Below are 19,240 nucleotides of genomic sequence, written 5' to 3'. Positions count from 1 at the left end.
AGAAACAAGATCCTACAATAATATCCAATACACACAAGTGAAGAATCTTTTGGAAAAAAAATTGTTTGGTTTGGGTTTTTTAATTTTTTGATGTCAAATAAATGGCAGGGGTGGGAGCTTGGGTTTGTCAAGGGGGCAGGGAAAATGGAAGAGAGGGAAAGGAGCAGGCTGCTGACCTTGATTGGTGGCTTGTGATGCCTCGGAGACATTCACAGCCAGTTGTCCACTGAAGGAATTCACTCCCATCATCCCTGCATGGACCGAAGTGTTAGCAAGGGCTGGGAGCTGGTTGTGGTTGCGAGGGACGCTGTACAGAGCCTCTGCGATGTCAGCAGCTCTCTTCAGGATAATCTCCTGAAAAGTCAAAGGCACATGATTGTTAGCGACCCTGACTCCAGCTCCCAGCAGCCCCTCTGTGCTTCCTCTCTGACAAATCCCATGTTCAAAGCCTTCAGTGGTCAACTGTGTTACTTTCTGTACCTGGGTGACACACCTGTGATGTCAAGTTTCACTATCCTGACCACATCATAGCTGGGGAAACTGAGGCTGTGAAAGGCAAAATCCCAACTCCAAACCATTTCACTTCTTTAGAGAGCTGAGACCCAGAGTGCCAGTTGCTTGACTGCAGCCTATTGTTGTCAGTGTATGACAGCACTGTGGGATTTTCCTTCTCCTCCACACATGGGAACCTGCAATTCATGTTCCCTACTTCCATGCAAGGAAGCCAATGTCTGAGGATGTGTACACCTGCTTTTTGAGTAGTGAATTCAGGCAAGGTGGGAATGGAGTGGGATTGGCCACTCTAGGTTCCTTAGGAGCTTCAGTTCTTTGCTCACAGTTGCTCTATAAAGCATGGACTTGGGCCTTATTCTATATTTTAAGAAATTAAACCCTTCTTTCTCCTAAATGTGCTGGGAAATAATAAAATAAAATGCAGTAGCTCTCTTCTTCAGTCCTGAAGCACATTCCCAGCCACGATCCCTCTTTAAAGGGAGCACGTTTTTTTTGTTTTTTTTGTTTTTTTTTTTTTTTTCCCAGAAAGGGAAGTGATTCAGTAGGAAAGGCAGTAGAAGATTTGCAAAAGCAGGAAGGGCTGAGCAGCTCTGTGGCATGTTACATCCCAGATCCTTAGGTTCTCAACACATGAGTACTGCTTTCATAAATTTTTTAAAAATGCATGCTCATAGGATAAGGACTCTGAGACATTCCGTTGCATGAGGAAGCATGTCTTTAAGTCAGAGACAGGGAACACTCACCTGGTTGTTGTGGGGCATCCCGTACAGAGCTTCAACAAGATCTGCGGCCCTTTTAAGGATCACTTCCTGTCAAGGAAAATAAAACAGATGTAGGCTTCTGAAGGATAGCAGAGTGTCCTTTATCTTTTACATTATACCCTCGCCATCCGGCTGGCCATTCTTTGCCAAGGCACAGTTGTAAAAGCAGTAGCTTGGGGCTCCCCAGAATGGTGTTAAGTCACCAATTTATCATTGTTCATATACACACTTAATTGAGTCAAAAAGGTGAGACTCACTGGTACTGCAAGATAGAATACATCACTCAGCCATCTGCCATAGGCACGATGAAGCACTCATATGTTTATTGCTGAGTACAATTGCATGGTCATTTGCTAGATTACTATAATCGATGTCATTCAGTACATGGTAGGAATCCCTAAGATGTGTTTATTTTGTACTTAATTGCTTATTTTAGAAACCATGACCTTATCAGACAGGTCATTTTTGAGGAATGTCCAATCAATCTTCAGCCACTAAGGAAGCATGTAGCCTTAAGCTTCTTTTGTTTGTCTCTCTTGTATGGCAGAGCTACGAGGGCATGGTCAGGAAGCTGACCCCTGAAGGAATACGATGCCGATCAAAGGCCCTGGGGAAGTCTCCTATCCCTAGAAGCCCCCACTGTGCCAGCATTCATGACTGGTAGCCTTAATTTCTTATGCTGCAATTCTTTGCTGTTTCTGTAGCGTTTGTGTTTCTTCTTTGTTGCTCACTAGTTCTTCTCCTAGGTGCTTTACTTCTCATTCAAGTTGAAGAAAAAAAAAAGCTCCCTCTTTTTACTAAGGTTGGCTTCCATGTTTGGATTACATGGGTCTAATCAATGGGGGCACTCTATGAAAACACACATTTGGACAGACATTAAGTCATTCTTTCTCCAGGTCACCTGATTTGTCAACAAATCCATCTACACTGGCATGAGGAATAGATGATAGCAACACTGATCTTGGCACTGGTAAAAAAACAAAAAAATGGGGGGACCAGCAAAGAAACACATGCAAGAATGTAAGGCAGAGAGGTGATTTCTCGGATCTGTTTACTGTAGTTCAGTGTTGGTAAAGTTGCAAATACAAGTATAACTTTAAAATCGGGGGGCCTTGGAATCAGAGTGGGAAAGTGGCGCTGCTCAATTTTCATATGCTCCAGACACTGATCAGAAAATAGGGCTGTAATTGCATTCATTTCGCTGTCACCGTAGCCTCTTCAAAAATCCTCGAACAACTCTCTAAATGACAAGCTTTTAGATATATATTAGCATTTTTTCAATTTGAAAGGCTCCACAATATAAGATAAAACAGTTGTCATAGTGCGGTAACTACTTATCACATATGTAATGTCCTAAATTCAAAAATGAGAGAGGGGAGTTTCTACTTCCCGATAAACACGGATGTGCATCTTAAGCTCCCAGAACCCCCCTCCCTTTTTCTTAAACAACTCAGTCATTTGTCGTGCAGTGGGTACAGAGTACAATATAATCAATGGAATTTGAACCAATACATCTAAAATCAGCCCTTTACTTTTTAATATAAGCTACAAGGCAATTCCCCCACTTTTTGTTTCCAGTAGTATACAACCACGGCAGTTAATAATTGACCGTGACCACTAAATTTGGTGCCCAGATCAAGTGCAGCTAGTATGGTTTCCACAAAACCTCATGGCTTTATCTGGTTCTGAGGAAAAATTAAAACAAAAAAGCATCAACTTATTTTCATTTGTTAAAAGATTCACCATCTCTGTGTCCATGGTCACATATTTTGGCAAATAAACATTTATTTCAATGTTTGGGGTCTGCTGGGAAGGTGTTACTCTCCTTTTGTTTCTTGGGATGAAAAAGAATACACACACACACACACACACACACACACACACACACAAATCTTCTGTTTGTCAAACTCATGGCGCAGTATAGAAAAGTGGTGAGTTTCAGCCTCCAACAGTGTAATCAGAGATTGTAGCCACTCTTTTTATTTTCATTAATTTCACAAAATGAGGGAGGGTGTGAGTTCAGAAAGAATGCCAAAATCATAGAAAAACCTTACAAATCTGAAAAACTGCTTTCATTTTTGGTGACCAAATTTTTCAGTGATATTACCAACCTGGTAGTGTATTTAGTACCAGAAGCTGATCATCATTTCGCCATTTTGAAAGTGACACACATAGATTTCGCCCCACTCGCACTGAATCCTTTTGGCCCTCAGTGTCACTGTCTTTGATACATGATGGTGGGGCTTGTTTTTCTAACTCAGCACATGGTCACAGGCATGGCATCAGTATAATGTCACTTCAAGCCATCACCCGAATTTCAAGGAGAATGGACGTAGATTTCTTGTCTAGAAAGCTATGTCCTTAAATGAGACCTCACCCATCTGAAAACATCCTTCGCCACAGTATCAGATTTGGGGGTTTAGGGAGACCCACATTTGCTTAGCACTGCCAACTTGATTAGGTTTCTGTTAGTTATTTGTGCAAATGGGGAGGAAGAAAGACATTCCTGGGTCCTCCGCGAGTTAGTGCCACAGACCTGCAAGGTGCCTGGATTTCGGAGACCAGAAAATTGCTCTCACCTTCATGTCATTGCGTTCCCAGGGAACTAGCCCCCAAGCGTGTTTGTGTTGGGGATCTAATATATTGCCTTTCAATCAGAGCTGAGAGCCACTGAACACAGAGACAGAACATGAGGAACAGGTCAGGAAAGCAATAAAGATTTTACAGAGCTGTCCAAGGTGCTAAATTTACTCAATAATGGGTTTGGCACCATAGTGTTAACCTCTCATTTACTACCAGTTTGAGGGACTAAATTGAAGTAGCTGACTTCATTTACCTTGAAATGTATATTTTATGACATTATGTAAGTAGATTGAAAGGGCACTGCAGTTTTAACAATTTAAAGGCTAAGGCATGTTTAAGATGAAACTTGAATATTTATTGTATATTGCACTTAAAGTATATAGAATGTTAAAATGTATTGATTAAATTTGTAAAAGGCATTATAAAAATGACAGGTAGTATAAGAGATGTATGTCTTTTAAAATCAAAATGATAGTGTGTGCTATCTCTTCTGTGGCCACAAGTGTAATTTTTTTGCAGTTTTATATGGTAATTTGAAAAATCTGTAATTTCGCATTAGGAAATGATTGAGCCTAAGATTTTTTTAAAAGGAAATTTCCCACTAGGGGAACAAGTGGATATTTCATATAGTATTTTGTCTTGGAAATTGTTCCTCAAGTTCTATTTGTGTGGCATTAGGTGGGAGTGTAGTAGACGGAGGCTTCAATTCTAATATTCAATTTCAATATTTCTGAAAAGAAAAGGTACTTGGCTAGTACTAACATCTATTTTTCAAGGCATTCGCTTGTCAGAGAGATTTTTCTCTTCTTTTCATAATGATAAAATGTCTCCCTGCTCTTATTCCTAAACACGAGGGCAGAGATTAGAGTCTTCCAAAATAATTAATCCTATACTTGAATTTCAAAACAAAATCCCATTGAAGAATAAAGAAGATGTCCCTGAGTACCCTAAACATTGCAAGTCTCCAGAGCCTTCTTTAAAGACTTAATGCTTGTTCTCCAACTAAAATTCTGAGTCAAACATTTTTTTTTCCCTCTGCGTGGCCCTCAAGTGTTAAAGAAACAGAGTGTTCGCTCTTAAAAACAACTTCTCAATGATCTATTTCCTCTTACAAACACAGCTGTACTCTCCTGCCCTTCAGTGGTCATGAAGTAATGATGGCACAAATGGATGGTTTGTAGGGGAAGAAGAGATCTTACTAAGTCTACTTGGGCGGGGGGGAGGACAGTAACAAGAACACAGTAGAGACTCAAAGGGGAGTGGGCTTCCAGGAGAAGTCCATTTTGTTCTATGCTTTAACCCAATCAGGTAGTGAGTTGTTTCTGAGCTTCTTGTGGCCTGTGAGTATCATTATCCATCTACTCTGAAGACTTGCTACCCTCCCACAGTCGAGCTTCAGTGTTCTATAAGGGTTATCTTCATCCTATGGCCAGTCTAGTCCAGCCAGTCACCTGCCCCTGTGGTCTGGAGAGCTCCTCTCAGTTTAGGTTTAGGCAACCGTCATGAGCCTAGAGGCAAGATGGTGAGCTCCTTCTTTGCTATCTCCTTACCTAACTCTTCTTTGGAGTAACCGCCTGCAATACTCCCACTCCCCCAGAGACTGAGAGGACCAATGGTGGGGTAGTAATGGCAGAGAGAGAGAGTGAAATACAAACTCATCCGGCCTTCATCGAGAGCCTCTCTTGAGCTGCTGTTGATAACCCTTTTGGCAAATGAAGAAATGGCAACTCAGACGAGTCAGTGCTTTTCTCTGAGTGTACACAGCTGATGAGTACCTGAGCAGAGATTCTACTCCAGGACTGTTAAACTTAAGAACCTGAGGCCTGGCTGGGCATGGGAGCACACGCCCTTAGTCTCAGCACTCAGGAGGTAGAGGCAGGTGGATCACTATGAGTTCAAGGCCAGCCTGGTCTCCAAAGCAAGTCTAGCACAACCAAGGCTACACAGAGAAACCCTGTCTCCAAAAACAAATGAACAAATGAACGAATGAACCTGAGGCCTTGACAGCTATTCTAATCCATCAGGAATTATTTCGGCTTTACTGCTACCCTCCATTTGTTTTGTTCTTTCCTCTCAAAAATAATCTTGCCCGGGGCTGGAGAGATGGCTCAGCAGTTAAGAGCACTGACTGCTCTTCCAGAGGTCATGAGTTCAATTCCCAGCAACCACATGGTGGCTCACAACCATCTATAATGTGATCTGATACCCTCCTCTGGCCTGCAGGTGTACATGTAGGCAGAGCTCTGTATATATAAAAATAAACAAATCAATCTTTAAAAAAAAAAATCTTGCCCACACCACCCAGATCTGCACAGGGAATGCTGTAAGAAGTTATGTTGCTCTGGTCTGAAAGATACAAGCCTTCACTGTCCACCACTAGATGGTAGGCCCTTTTCTAACCTCCTAAAGCAATGCACAGCAACACCCAGGTCCTGAGGAGATTCCTGGGGAGGAGTCCACTCTAAGATTTCATCACTGATCTTCTCCACATGCACATCTCATTTATATTGATACAGCAGTGATATATTTACTGAAACTCATAAAAGCACAAGAGCAGAATTTTGTATTCCATTTTCTGACTTTTAATCCAATGTGGAAATTCCCAAAGGTTGAGTTCTGATCACTGTATTCTTTTTAACATCGCTTTTTCTCTTATGAATTTGCTCTTTCGTGCCTACTAGCTTGCAGTTACATTTTTAATGCTGTGGTTAATAGAATAACCCATGTAAGGACATTATCTCAGGTTATCGGTGTCTAGTGACATGAGTCTGGCCTTAGTATATGTCAGCTTTTTATTAGCTATATTCTCAAGCCATTAAAAAAATACATAGTTCTTCACACATTCACAGAATACCATCTCAGTGACCTGGAATGTCATGTCAAATATGCAGACACAGCCAGCTCATCTTTCTTTTCATTTCACGACAGTAAAATCCGTAGTGATTATTTTCCCCATCCATGGGAATCGTCTCTTTTCATTTGGCCTCAGATGTACAGCTAATACCCCAAAAAAGAAGGTTGTGCAACTGGCTATGCACGCACTCACTTGTAAATCCAGCTCAACGTTTTGAGTGATGAGCAGGGAAGATGGCCTGACCTTGCTGTCCTTCACAGCACACATAAGGCAACTTCCTCAGCTAAGGGATAACCACTCGTTTAACTCAGGTATTTTCACGTTTCGGAATTAGGTTCTGAGACTCTGGGAACTCATAAGGGAATGCGTCCATCGGGCATGACAGAGGACAGCCTATGCCACCTCTTCTACTACCCCAACCATGAGCTTAACATTTTGAGGGAATAGAAGATAACAGAAAAGGAACATAACAGGCTTCAGTGATCAAAATCAAATTGATTCAAGTGATTCCAGAAGAAAAGAAAACTCCTAATCATTTCCTGTCACACTGCATCCCTCTGACACCGATACAGCACCGATCCCTTTCTCTTACCGGGGAACTCAGAAGGCAGTGGGCCAGAGAAGAGAGATATAAAGTGAAACAGACTCACTTCTGCCATGTAAATGATCAGCACCTATTAAGGAAATCAGTACCAATTTCCCTGGGGGGGCCTCACTATGGGGTTTATTGAAGGGCCCAGATTTTGTTCAGCTGACTAGATTTGTGGGTGTTGGCTCCTTCCCTCCTTGCTTCAGAAAGCCTGAGTGACATTATTGATTGCAGAGCCCCAGTGGTGAAAAACCTGATTGGAAGTTTTCAGGCTCCTTTCCCCCACCATGCTGGATGCATCAAGCACAGAACACCAGCTGTATTGAGATGTGTTTCTTTAGAGGATAGGTTTATAACCTAACTTCCTCTATGTTTATTCAGCCAAATGGAAAATTCCATAATGGGAGACTCTGCATTCTAAAAACTCGGGGTAATGAGGGCAGTGAGGAGATGGGTGAGACAAACCAAAATAACACTTGGGCACTGTTCAGTTTCCTATCCTCTGAGGCATTCCTCACATTTTTTTCATTTTTCTTGTAATATGAGACTTCTTGAAAGAGAGCTTCCCGCACATCATTAGAGGCCCTTGGTGTCACACTTTAACACTCTTTACTCAGAAGCCCTGTGACTGAGAAGAGTCACTTACATTTAGCATGGATATAATTAAGCATGTTTCTGTTGAAAGGGGCACTCTCATTATGGCTAAGGACCACTTTAGAGTAAATTGAAATGGAAAGGTATAGCACAGAGGAGGTGGAGGTAGCAAGTGGATATTTCCAGGGACGCATAAAATGCCAAATGTGTAACAATTAGATTTTACAGCTCTGCACTCTAAAGACTTCAAAGTGTTTTATTATATAAGAAGACTCAGCTGGTATTGCAGCAATGGCTCAGTCAGGAAAGAGCTTGCCTCATCAGCATGAGGACGTAAGTTCAAACCCCAGACTCTCTATAAGCCAGATATAGTTGTTTATGCTTGTAAGCCCTGGGCTTGCAAAGCAGAGGATAGATCCTTGGGGCTCTCTGGTTAACTGGCTAGCAAAAAAAGGATCATGGGGAGTCCAGTGAGGGACCTTGTCCCAAAAAACAACTTAGCAAAGAAGACACCTAGAATCAACCTTTGGCCTTTATATGCAACATATACATATTCTCTCTCTCTCTTTCTCTCTCTCTCTCTCTCTCTCTCTCTCTCTCTCTCTCTCTCTCTCTCTCTCTCTCTCACACACACACACACACACACACACACACACACACAAGCTTTTTCTTTCAACATACTTACTTACATAATACATAATACATGCATACATATCTGAACCTATGACTGGCTACTCTACAGAATACTCTGGTCATAATTTGTTAAATCATCTTTAAAAAATAATAAAATTCAATGTCCAAAATATGTATCTATTTTCATAATAAAACCATTAAGTATTTTTAATTTTTTTCATTTGTCTGTGTATGGACAGTGTGTGTGTGTGTGTGTGTGTGTGTGTGTGTGTGTGTGTGTGTGTGTGTGTGTGCGAGAGAGAGAGAGAGAGAGAGCTACTTGATACTGGTTTGTCCTCTGGAAGAGTCAAAAACATACTTATCCATTGCACATCTCTTGAGTCTACTGTTACTGCTACCAGGGTCCAAGGAACCCAAAACACTCTACTGTAGAGAAAATATGAGAGACACTTGTGATTCTGTTCTGGGTTTCTGTTGATTTTTGTATTCAGATTAGATGTCAGCCCGCCTACTCCACAAATATCTTATTATGTGTTGTCACCCAGTGAGGCTGGAGATAGACCAGAAAGGTTGCTTCTGTTACAATCAGGGCTGTAGGGGCTTTCAGAACCATGTGAGATTAAAATGTGTTGTACACTAACATGGCTGGACCCACGTAAGACATCCTAACTTACATGATTGACTTTTACAGTGAGAAGAAGAAAAAGGCTGTTTTCAAGCAGCCGTTATTGCCTGAATGGAAAAAAAAAAAATCAATGAAAGTGAAATGAACAAGAGATTTTGTCTGAGCTGCAGTTAATACCACTGAAGAGCTTTGGATATTAAAAGGTCAACAAATAAATTAGCCAGAGAGTTATGAAATGAATGATTTGGCTTATAATTTTATTGAGTGAAAATTGTTCCCTGCCTATTAGACCAGGTAATTTTTATCTGGTGCCTCAATGACTGTTCCATAAGCAATAATACAGTTGTAAGAGCTGCTGGTTCGACCGTGTGACCTCTGAGAAGCCGGCCAGGACAGCCGACTTTCCGATGATGGATAATGTAGCTTGGTCCCCAGGAGGTGCCAGGCCTCCCTTCCTGCAAGGGATCTCATAAAAGAAACATTACAACTTGATTCATTTTACCAAAATGTTCAACTTTTCGGGTGTCAGCAGTTACGTGTAAATTGTGAAAACCAGGCATTCCCGGGAAGAGTTACAACAATGGTTTTCCCTCTTCTCTTTTGGTCTCTGGGCTTTCTATTCTAAATGGTGTCATGGTAATTGGTGAATGGGAGCCTGGGGTGCTTCCTGCCATACATACAGTGAAGAAGAATGGTATCTGTGCCCTTGTGGATGTGACCTGCTCTGAGGTACAAAGCTGAACCTGGCAACCCCTAGCTGCCTCTTCTCATTGCAATTCATTGTGCTGGTTTAAGACCAGCGCTCTGGGTTAGGTCCTGCCGAGTGGCCTTGGAAATCGACTTTCTGATCAGGATAAAAGGCTCTGCTGAAAGAGAAAACTCTGGACAGAGATGCCTTTTTCAGGGGTAGGTTGTAAAGTGAGCACACGAAACAAAAGCTGCCTAGAGTCAAAATTACCCTTGAAAATCTTTCAAGTCACCTTTAAGTGACCAAGGCCGAGGCTTTTAGACACACACACACACAAAAGCCAAATATTATTTCTGTCTCTCTTTGTCTTTGGGCCCCGGCTTCCCTTCCCTTAGGGCAAGATTGAATTAATATCTAGCTTAAGAAGAAAAGGCCTTGAAATGAGCAAATGAGATACTTGTCACATGTCCATATGAAGGATATATATGTATATATAAATATATAGATATGTAGATGTGTATATATATATACATGTTTACATTTACATTATACTTAAGTGGTGGATAAAAATACAGATCACTTTGGCTTTGTAAAGTCGTTGAAAAATGCTGGCTACTACATGTTTAGCTAGGTGAACCATATCTGTGAATTATATTTCCCAAGGTTTAGGGATGGTCTTGAGTACATCTGCAATTAAAATTCAGGGTCCTGGGATGGAAATGTGCCTGGGTTTGTAGAGTTCTTGCCTAGCATGCATGAGGCCCTGTGTTTGGGCCTCAACACTGCATATAACTGGGTGCAATGGTATATATCTGTAATCCCAGAATTCAGATGTAAATGCAGGAAGATCAGAAGTTAAAGACAATCCTTGGCTATATTGCAAATTGGAGGGCAGCCTGGGATATATGATACCCTGTCTCAGATAGGTAGGGAGGTAGGTAGGTACATAGGTAGATAGGTAGATAGATACATACGTATATACATATATACATACATACAATAAACAGGAAAAAAAACAGGATATGATATCCTGTTTCAGAAAGAGAGAGAGAGAGAATAAACAGGAAAAAAACCTCAAATCTTTGCAAGGAGGAGAGATGGCTCCCAACATTAAGAATGGTTACTGCTCTTTCAAATGACTGGATTTCAATGTCCAGGATTCATGTTAGGTGGCTTCCCACAACCTCAATAACTCTAGCTGTAGCAGATCCAACACCTTTTGCTACTGTAGGCATCTATCTGTATTCACTTGGACACACACACACACACACACACTTAAATATACATGTTTTATAAAAAACGCCAGCATCCCTAGACTGCTGGGATCCCAGTGCTTGTCCCTTTAATGCTTAGCTGCAGTGTTGCATTACTCAGGGCTGGAGACAATGAACAAGAATTCTGACCTTGCCTTTGCTCCCATGGCTTTCTGTCTTGATGAGGATAGCTGATTGTTAGGAGATGAAAACGGCTTTGCCCATTCCTCCTCCCATTCTTATACTGGGCGTGTATGAGGGAGGTTAAACTAACTCTCCCTCTTCAAGAGCTCAGTGCTCAGTGAGCACTTGAGAGAGTTCTAGGGTTCAGCTAGTGGGTAACTGTTCCTGTGGGGCCCTCACCACATAGGCTGAATATTCAAAGGCAAGGACTTCTCTCTCTGGTTGTCTGTATGGGCCTTTAATTCTTGCTACCACTTTCGCCTAGCTCAGCCATCTATGACGTGTCTTTAGTCGATGCCACCGCATCTCTCCTCCACCCAGTTGAGCTTGAGAGATTGTGAGACTGGCATGCAAAACCATCTCTCCTTAGAGTTCTGTTTTCTTCTTTCTCAGAGTCAGTGCTGATAGAGTTCTGAAGTTCAGTGGGCTGGGCTCAAATCGACACTCGGCTACTTATAAGCAGTGTGAAGGCATGCTTCTGTTTCCTCGTCTACAACACAGGGCAGCACCAGCACCTGCTCTAGCAGGTCCTACACAGTGAGTGCTTACCAAGAAATAGACAACAATATTGCCAGTCCCTGCTCCCTTTACTGAGCATTTTGGCCAAGTTGTAGACATTGTTGTACTCAATGGTGCTATGATGGAGATGGACTCGTGGCTGTAAACCACTGAAAGCAATTGTGGATGGACCAGTGTTCGGATAGCAGAGTAAGGTGGGAAGCCTCTTCTTTGTTCTGCCTAAGCACCATCACATTACTTTCCTCTCTGGCTCTGTCTGCTCATCCCTAAAAGGGACATACACTAGTAAGAAGCAGAAAATTGTATTACAAAGTAAGTTGGCAAAGATAAAAAGAATCGTCTAAACAAGAATTATTATTTTCTGAGGCTCATGTGACTTATGGGTGGAGCTACATTTTTTTTTATTGCACACATGTGTGCATGTGTATTCACATGTATGTGGGTACGCATGTGCTGGGATGTGTACATATATGTGCCTATGGAGGCTACAGGGTAATGTCTGGTGTCTTTGTTGATTGCATCACACTTTATTTACTGAAGGGTCCCAGTCCCTTGCTGAACTTGAAGCTTGCCAACTGGCCACACTACCTAGCCCACTGGTCCTAAGGATCGCCTGTCTCTGCTCCCTGAGCCTGAGATGCCAGGCAGGCCACCTGCTTGGCTTATTTAAATAAACTCAGTACTCAGGCTTGTACAGCAAGCACTTTATCTACTCAGTCATCTCCAGGGCCACTGCCACCTCTTTCTCTAGGTAACGTAAATGCAGCCATGTAAGTGTGTGCAAATATGCACATCCAAATAGAACTTCAGCAGTGCCCAAGTCCAGGCTCGACTCCCAAGACAGAAGAAGTTTAAGTATTAAGGAGAAGCCAAGTTCCTGAGCTAAGCACATTATCAAAATGAGGAGATGGAATTTGCCTCTAAGTTTTCTGGCAGATGAAGGGGAGGGAGGGGGAAAGTGGATGGCGTTCCATAGCTTGTGCTTTTGACAAGAGAAGGCAGAGACAAGATGTTTCCTGGAACCAAACTCAAGGGTGCTTTTTGCCCCCTCTAAGAACTAGATACAACATAAGCCTAGCATTTGTTCCAGGGCTTTCATTTGAGCAAAGTCACTCCTGTTTACAGCTGTGATGTTAATAAAGTTTTCTTAAATTAGAAAAACAAATAGAGGGACTGAAGAGAGAGAGGTGACAGAGAAGGCAGAACACAAAGGCACTGCCTTTTCCTCTTCCTGATCTCCTTAGCCCTCCTCCCTCCCACTTCCAGCTAGAAGGCAGCATGGTTATGTAAAGATTTCTTATTTGTATTTTCGCTGATGCAACTGTGGGTTTTGAATTACTGATAGTCTGTGCCTAAAGACTAAAACAATGAAAGCACAATTAGAATACATGGTACACAGCCAACTCCAGCTTTATTTTGCCCCAGCTCTGTACATATGATAAATCGCTAAACATGAACGCTCTTTGGGGAGGGCATTTTGGGGTGTCATCTCTCCACTAAGCAAAAAACGGTGCTTGTGACTGGAATCTGAATTTCAATTCTGCAAGGGTACAGTTGAACTGAATAATCTTTGGCACAATGCAGTGCACAACTGAGCCACTAAATGGCTGCTTTACTAAATTATTATTAGATGAGCCCTTGCTGTTCCAAATGAAAGTGCAGTCACTGCCTCCCTCCATGGTGAGTTCAAATTGTTCTGTGTTTAAATATTCAGCATGAGGCTAATGTGAACTGATGAAATGAGACGATAAACATTCACTTTCGATACAAAGGGAGCGGCAGAGAGGCAGCGGATCATGAGGCCCTTGGAGGTGAAAATGATTTACACTGTAGAATGTGGCTGGCGACTTCCATTTCTTTAAGGTACTCTTAATTAGCCCAGCCTCTGAAACGACTGGTTACTGTGTCCAAAAAGGCCGGCTTCATGGGGTCTGAGAAGCTCCTGTGAGGATCTGCTACTGCCTCGGTGAGTCCAACCCTAGAGTGGCACCTGTGGCCCATGGCTGGCTGGCTCTCCAGCAGCAGCAAGTCATGCATCTCCCTGACCAACTACAGCAGTTGGCATTCACTGTGGTGTTTTTAGCTTCACCCAAAGGGTCTATGATCTATGTGTCCTGCAACCTACCCCTCTGTATTCCATCCCCGTGACAAGCCATGTTTTGCTAGATGGCACCATGGACATATTAGCAGTAATCTTCCTCTCTCCCTTACTGACACCTGCTGGAATCAACTACCACCTTCATATGTCTTTGGACAAATCAAAGCCCTTCTGTCCCATGTCCCTTCTGAGGCCAGTTATAGCCAAGCACTTAAAATATTGTGATCACTTACAGTAGATTAGAATTTTTTATTGGTGCCGTGTTGCCATAACAACATGAAGACAGCAGATGACTTAAGCTAGGCTTGCAAAGCACAAGGCTGCTCATCTGGCAGTTAAAATGAATACAGTTCATTTCACAAGTTTCCCATATGGACTCTTAGTGTATGGTAATGAGGGGACCATATGGTGAGAGAAAATGCTGTGAGAACAATTGGGATCCAATGGCTGAGTGGGAAGTTGGGAGAGACAGCCGAGTGAGAGATTCTGGTGAGCTCTTGGGGGTTCATGGTTTGGCTGGGGTTTGGGGGGGATGACTGTTACCCATACGGGCTCTGAATTTCTTAATCCATTCCTTAATATGTCGGCTATGAGAAATTACAAACATCTTGCAAATTTTGCAATATCATCCATCACAGACTGTCAGCAGTGTTTGCAGACCTGACTTGCGAGATGCTTTAAATGTGTTGTTCTTAAGAGGCAACAGTACCAAGTTTTTTAGACGAAGTGCAGGAGAATTTAAGCACTTCTGACAAGCTGGAACATTAGCACTAATGATTTTAAAAACACTTGCATCCTTTGCCTGCGTGTTTAGCTGTAAATAATGCTAGAATGTATAAAAGCTTTAAAGTAAAAATGTAATAAATACTTTTTATTATGTTTCATAAGGGATGAAAAATGCTCACAGCCATGTCTATGGCTGTCTATCCATGCAAATGTATGGAGATGGATGGCTCCTGCTGCCTTCCCTACCAACCAGATCGAGAACCTGGGCAGACAGCTTGAAAAAGACTGTGAACAGTCAATCCTGTGCCATCCATGCTTCATAAAAGATGCATATAAATGCATTAGTTAGACACGGTGAGCTAAATTAGAAGGTCAGGCAGGGCTGGGAGGGCTGAAAAATCACACAACCAATGAGTGTAATTACTCTTTCTTAAGTCTATTAAGCGGCGTTGTTCTATCAAGGCTCTGGGGTATAGGACACGAAGAACAAGATAAAGTAATGTGTATTTATGACTCCCACTGGATCAATTTACCAGATATTTTCAGCTCCATAAAGCAAAATACACAAATGTGGCCTTTGTTGCTTTCCCCAAACTGCTTGATTTTCTTTAAAAGGGAGACTGGATCTCATAATCAAACTGTGTTTGCCTGTTAAAGATTGCCATGCCAGCCTCTCTTGATGGGAGGAAGAAGGAAAGCTGCTGAGAATCTGAGGGGGATGGACAGAAGACACTGCTGAGGAAGAGGAGGTGGAAGGTAATTGCCAGCAGGCAGAGGTACTTGAGTGACCAGTTCGGAAGGAACAGTGGACATTGAACATATTAGATACAGGGAGCGTTTTGAACTCACAGACCCAAGTTCAACTTTGAGCTTTCTCACTGGCTGGCAGTGATGTCATAGGCAGTCATCAGATAGAACTCCTCCAGGGGCTCAGCCTAAAGGCCCAACTCTGTGGAATGTGAGAGGCATGCCATGCAGAGATTTGTGTCCCCACTTACTGGAGGTGCCTGGAATTTCTCTTTGTAAGCATTTTCTCCTTAGTTCCTAGGAGCACTGTGAGACAGCTGCTGCACAGAGGAGAGACTCATGGCTTCAGACTTGCATGCACCAAGTCCTGGGTCTGCTTTCCAAGCTCCTGTGTGTCTGGCTTGCATGCTGGCTCACTTGGCCTCTCTGCTCTGCAGCAGATGCCATCAAGCAGTGCTAGACTTGCAATAGGCATGAAACAAACACAATCCTGACTTCCCAAGAGTCACAGGCAAGGTGCGGAAAGCTGGCTCAAGGCCTGCTTGCACTGCCTGTGGGCTGAGGTCCCCAGGCTGTTTATGAAGACAAGTAGCAAACTCCAAGGGAGGGAGACCCTGCCTTTGGCCTTCAAAGGTGAGGAAGCACCTTGCTCAGAGTTTCTGTGTGGCATCACCAAAGCAATTAACATCTCAGCTTCTGATTGGCCACAGTCCTTATGCCCCCCCCTCCTTTATAAGAACTCAACCTGGACCCCAAGGTCACATTTCCTCTGTAGGACCCAGAGAAGGAGGTCTGTTAACCAGTGAAAAAAAGGATACTCTAAGTGTTTCAAAGACCCTTGCCTGCTCTTCTCTGTGTGCATAGGAAAGAAATGGAAACCTCTAAACATGGAGGGTTAGCATAATTATAGAGTCTTTCAGAGATGAAATGATTTACAAAGAGTCTGCTTGCTCCTCTTTCCCTGTTTGGTTAATGGGAAAGGGAGATGAGGAGCTATTTTTCCAACCTCTTTCACAAGACAGGATCCAGTAAAACAAAGCAAGTCCAAGTTGTTTGAAAAAGTGCAAGCCTATATACAAAGGCATATTATTATGGAAAGCTGTCTGCGTGGTCTTTGGAGCAGTTTCATTTGACAGAATATGTGGGTGGTTGTATGAATCTAGCTTTGTCTATTCACAAACACATGGGTTTAATAAAGTGGAGTTTGTTTTTTAAGGTGTGTGGTCCACAGTTCACTGAAACACCCCTGTTTGACAAAAACTGACCATGAGTCTGAGAAAGGCGGAGGCCCTTCCTATGGCCCTAACAATGGATAGTAGGAGTATAAATCTCTCTCTCTCTCTCTCTCTCTCTCTCTCTCTCTCTCTCTCTCTCTCTCTCTCTCATCCACAGGAATACCTTTGTGCTGGCTCCATCCGCCACTTCCTGACCCTACCCTTGAACTCTTGCTCCACCTTAACACACAGAGCCAAGAGGACAGCCACTGTGCTCTGAGTCACAAGGAGAGCTTCCTGGGGTGGGCTCCTCTGGCCACAGTCCTTACACTGTTGGAGTGCTTGGAAGCAAGCCGTGTTTCCTTAACACACACACACGTCCATTGTGTCCCTGATTACTCCTCCACAATGCAGGAAGAAAGGGCTGAGTGGTTCACCGAAAGGACCCCAGGGACAAAGTGGCATGTGCCTGGGCTAGTTATCCAACATGTTTAAATCTAATGTTTTTAAGTGTAAGTAAACAAAACTACATTCTATTCTGATTTTTCTCCTATCCTTTTGAAAAAAGAAAAGGAAATTTACTGCCTGGCTTCTTTAGATGTCAACCATTTAACCAGAGGTGGCTCCCATTTCCATCTTTCTATTATTCTACTATCCCAATTTTGTAAAGGGAGAAACTGAGGCATAGAGGATAAAGCATATGTTCAGTTGCTCAGGGGATAGGGGTTTTCTGCTCCCATTTTGATTCAACTGACATGTAACCAGGGTTACCCTATGTCATGTGCTAGGTCAGTGACAGGAGTGACATCCTGAGACCTCTGTGCTGAGGCCTCATAGAACTTTGGGGGAACTTTTTTGGTGCACCTCCTATTTCTAGACATGATCAGTAGTGTCTGGCTCTCCTTCCCAGACAAACCCCTGGTCTCTTCGGTATAGGGCTGGGACTGTGCGACCTCCCACAGGAGGCACACAATCATCATACCAAGACTCAATCTCCAGTTTCTGCCTTGATAGCAACATGATTGTTATCTTGATTTTTCCATTGTTTGTCTCATTGAGTTTCAAATAAGGAAGACACCATATCAGAAAAGATGTCTAATTTGACGAGTCTCAATATCTACATCTACTGTCTTTCTAGCTCTTTCTACCAAATCTACCAATACATTTCCCTTCGAGCTCATTCTATCCTCACCAGAGGTAGGTATAGCCCTTTGAGCAGATAAAAATCTGCATTCCTTTTCATCTTGAGAATCAATATGGCATACTGAGTGATTAGCCCAGACACAGACTAGGAAGATTTAAATCTCAGTAAGGTACATGCTGTGTGACCTTGGGCAAATTGTCTGACCTCTCTCTGCTTCATTCTTTTCTTTTCTAAAATACTAGGGGAATAGTACCAACATGAAAAGCTACTGAGATTGTAAAGTAGCATGCTATATACTAAAATAGGTACAGCATTGCCTAGCCCAAAGTGCTTGCTAGCTTTTATCATGACACACAATGCACTAATATGAGTTGGTTATCTATGAACTATTTTTTAATCCTGTCCAAGAGGTATTTTGCTATTCTCAAATTCAACTTTCTAGAAACCCTGTCCCAAAGAGGGGAGATTCTGACCTTCGGCAAGCGCTCTGGGTCACCAGGATGCCGGGGAATGACCTTCTGTAACCTCTGGAAACCGTAGTCGATGGTCGGTTCATTGAGCGCTGTAAGGAAGAAGTCACAAGATTCAGACACTTTGGGAAATAAATCATGGTTTGCAGCACAGATGGTGTAGATTAACATTCAACAGATACTCCTTAGTCTCTTGAGCAGATTCTCTCTGCAGTGAGCATTGCCACCATCTATTTTATTTACTATGGAGAGGACTCTCTTGAAGAATCATTGGCAGCAAGAAAGAAGAGGGTCTCAGAACAAGGCTCCTAGGGCCAAATTCTACATCCTTAATATAACCCTAAGTAAAAAGTAAAATTTGTTGCAAGGTTTGAAGATTCTTCTCATCACAGAATGCTGGGTATAAAATTCACAGGCTTGTCTGAAGGTGTCTATACTATATTCTAGATAACAGGGTTCACGCCAATATCTGTAGAATCTCTTGTAAATGTTCGTGGATCCACTATCTCAGCACTTTCTATGCAGTGAAGTTGGTGGTGGGCACAGGGGAGAGAGAGGCATGTCTCTTAAACCCTTAAAAGAATCTTCACGGACCAGCATTGCCTAGGCCCTTGTCTCCAAACCTTCCCATCTTCAGTGACAGACCCGCTCACAGCGATGATATTATTTGAAAAAGGCCAACCTCCGTGGAATACTAGCATAGCCAGCTGAGCCTAAGAATGATTTACTAAAAGATTCAGAAAGCCAATTGCAATAACAACATTGGGAGACAATGGACCTCATTGTGTCCTGCTGGACACACTCTGCTAAACTAGACCAAGTAGATATTAGAGTCTATGCTATACTTTTCAGAATTCCTTTGCAGGATACAAACCATCTTTTTTGGGTTTTTTTGCATTTTTAAAAATTTTTTATTATTAATTTATTCTTGTTACATCTCAATGGTTATCCCATCCCTTGTGTCCTCCCATTCTTCCCTCCCTCCCCTTTTCCCCGTATTCCCCTCCCCTATGACTGTTCCTGAGGGGGACTACCTCCCCCTGTAT

General features: G+C 42.6%; 1 protein-coding gene across 8 annotated transcripts in view; it reads right to left on the bottom strand.

Moving 5' to 3' along the window:
- Positions 1–19,240, bottom strand: part of Ebf1 (EBF transcription factor 1) — a 431,261-nt gene that overhangs the window by 14,700 nt on the left and 397,321 nt on the right. For all 8 annotated transcript variants that reach the window (XM_051168354.1, XM_051168355.1, XM_051168352.1 and 5 more), the window contains 3 exons: positions 18,198–18,286; positions 1,257–1,322; positions 177–354 (listed from right to left, as the gene is read on the bottom strand). In XM_051168354.1, coding sequence (XP_051024311.1) covers positions 177–354; positions 1,257–1,322; positions 18,198–18,286 — 333 coding nt within the window. The remainder of the gene's footprint in view (positions 1–176; positions 355–1,256; positions 1,323–18,197; positions 18,287–19,240) is intronic.

This window comes from Acomys russatus, chromosome 25 (genome assembly GCF_903995435.1).
Source record: "Acomys russatus chromosome 25, mAcoRus1.1, whole genome shotgun sequence".
NCBI classification, from domain to species: Eukaryota; Metazoa; Chordata; class Mammalia; order Rodentia; family Muridae; genus Acomys; species Acomys russatus.
The sequence above is the reverse complement of the archived record's forward strand: the minus strand, read 5'-3'. Positions and strand labels throughout refer to the sequence as shown.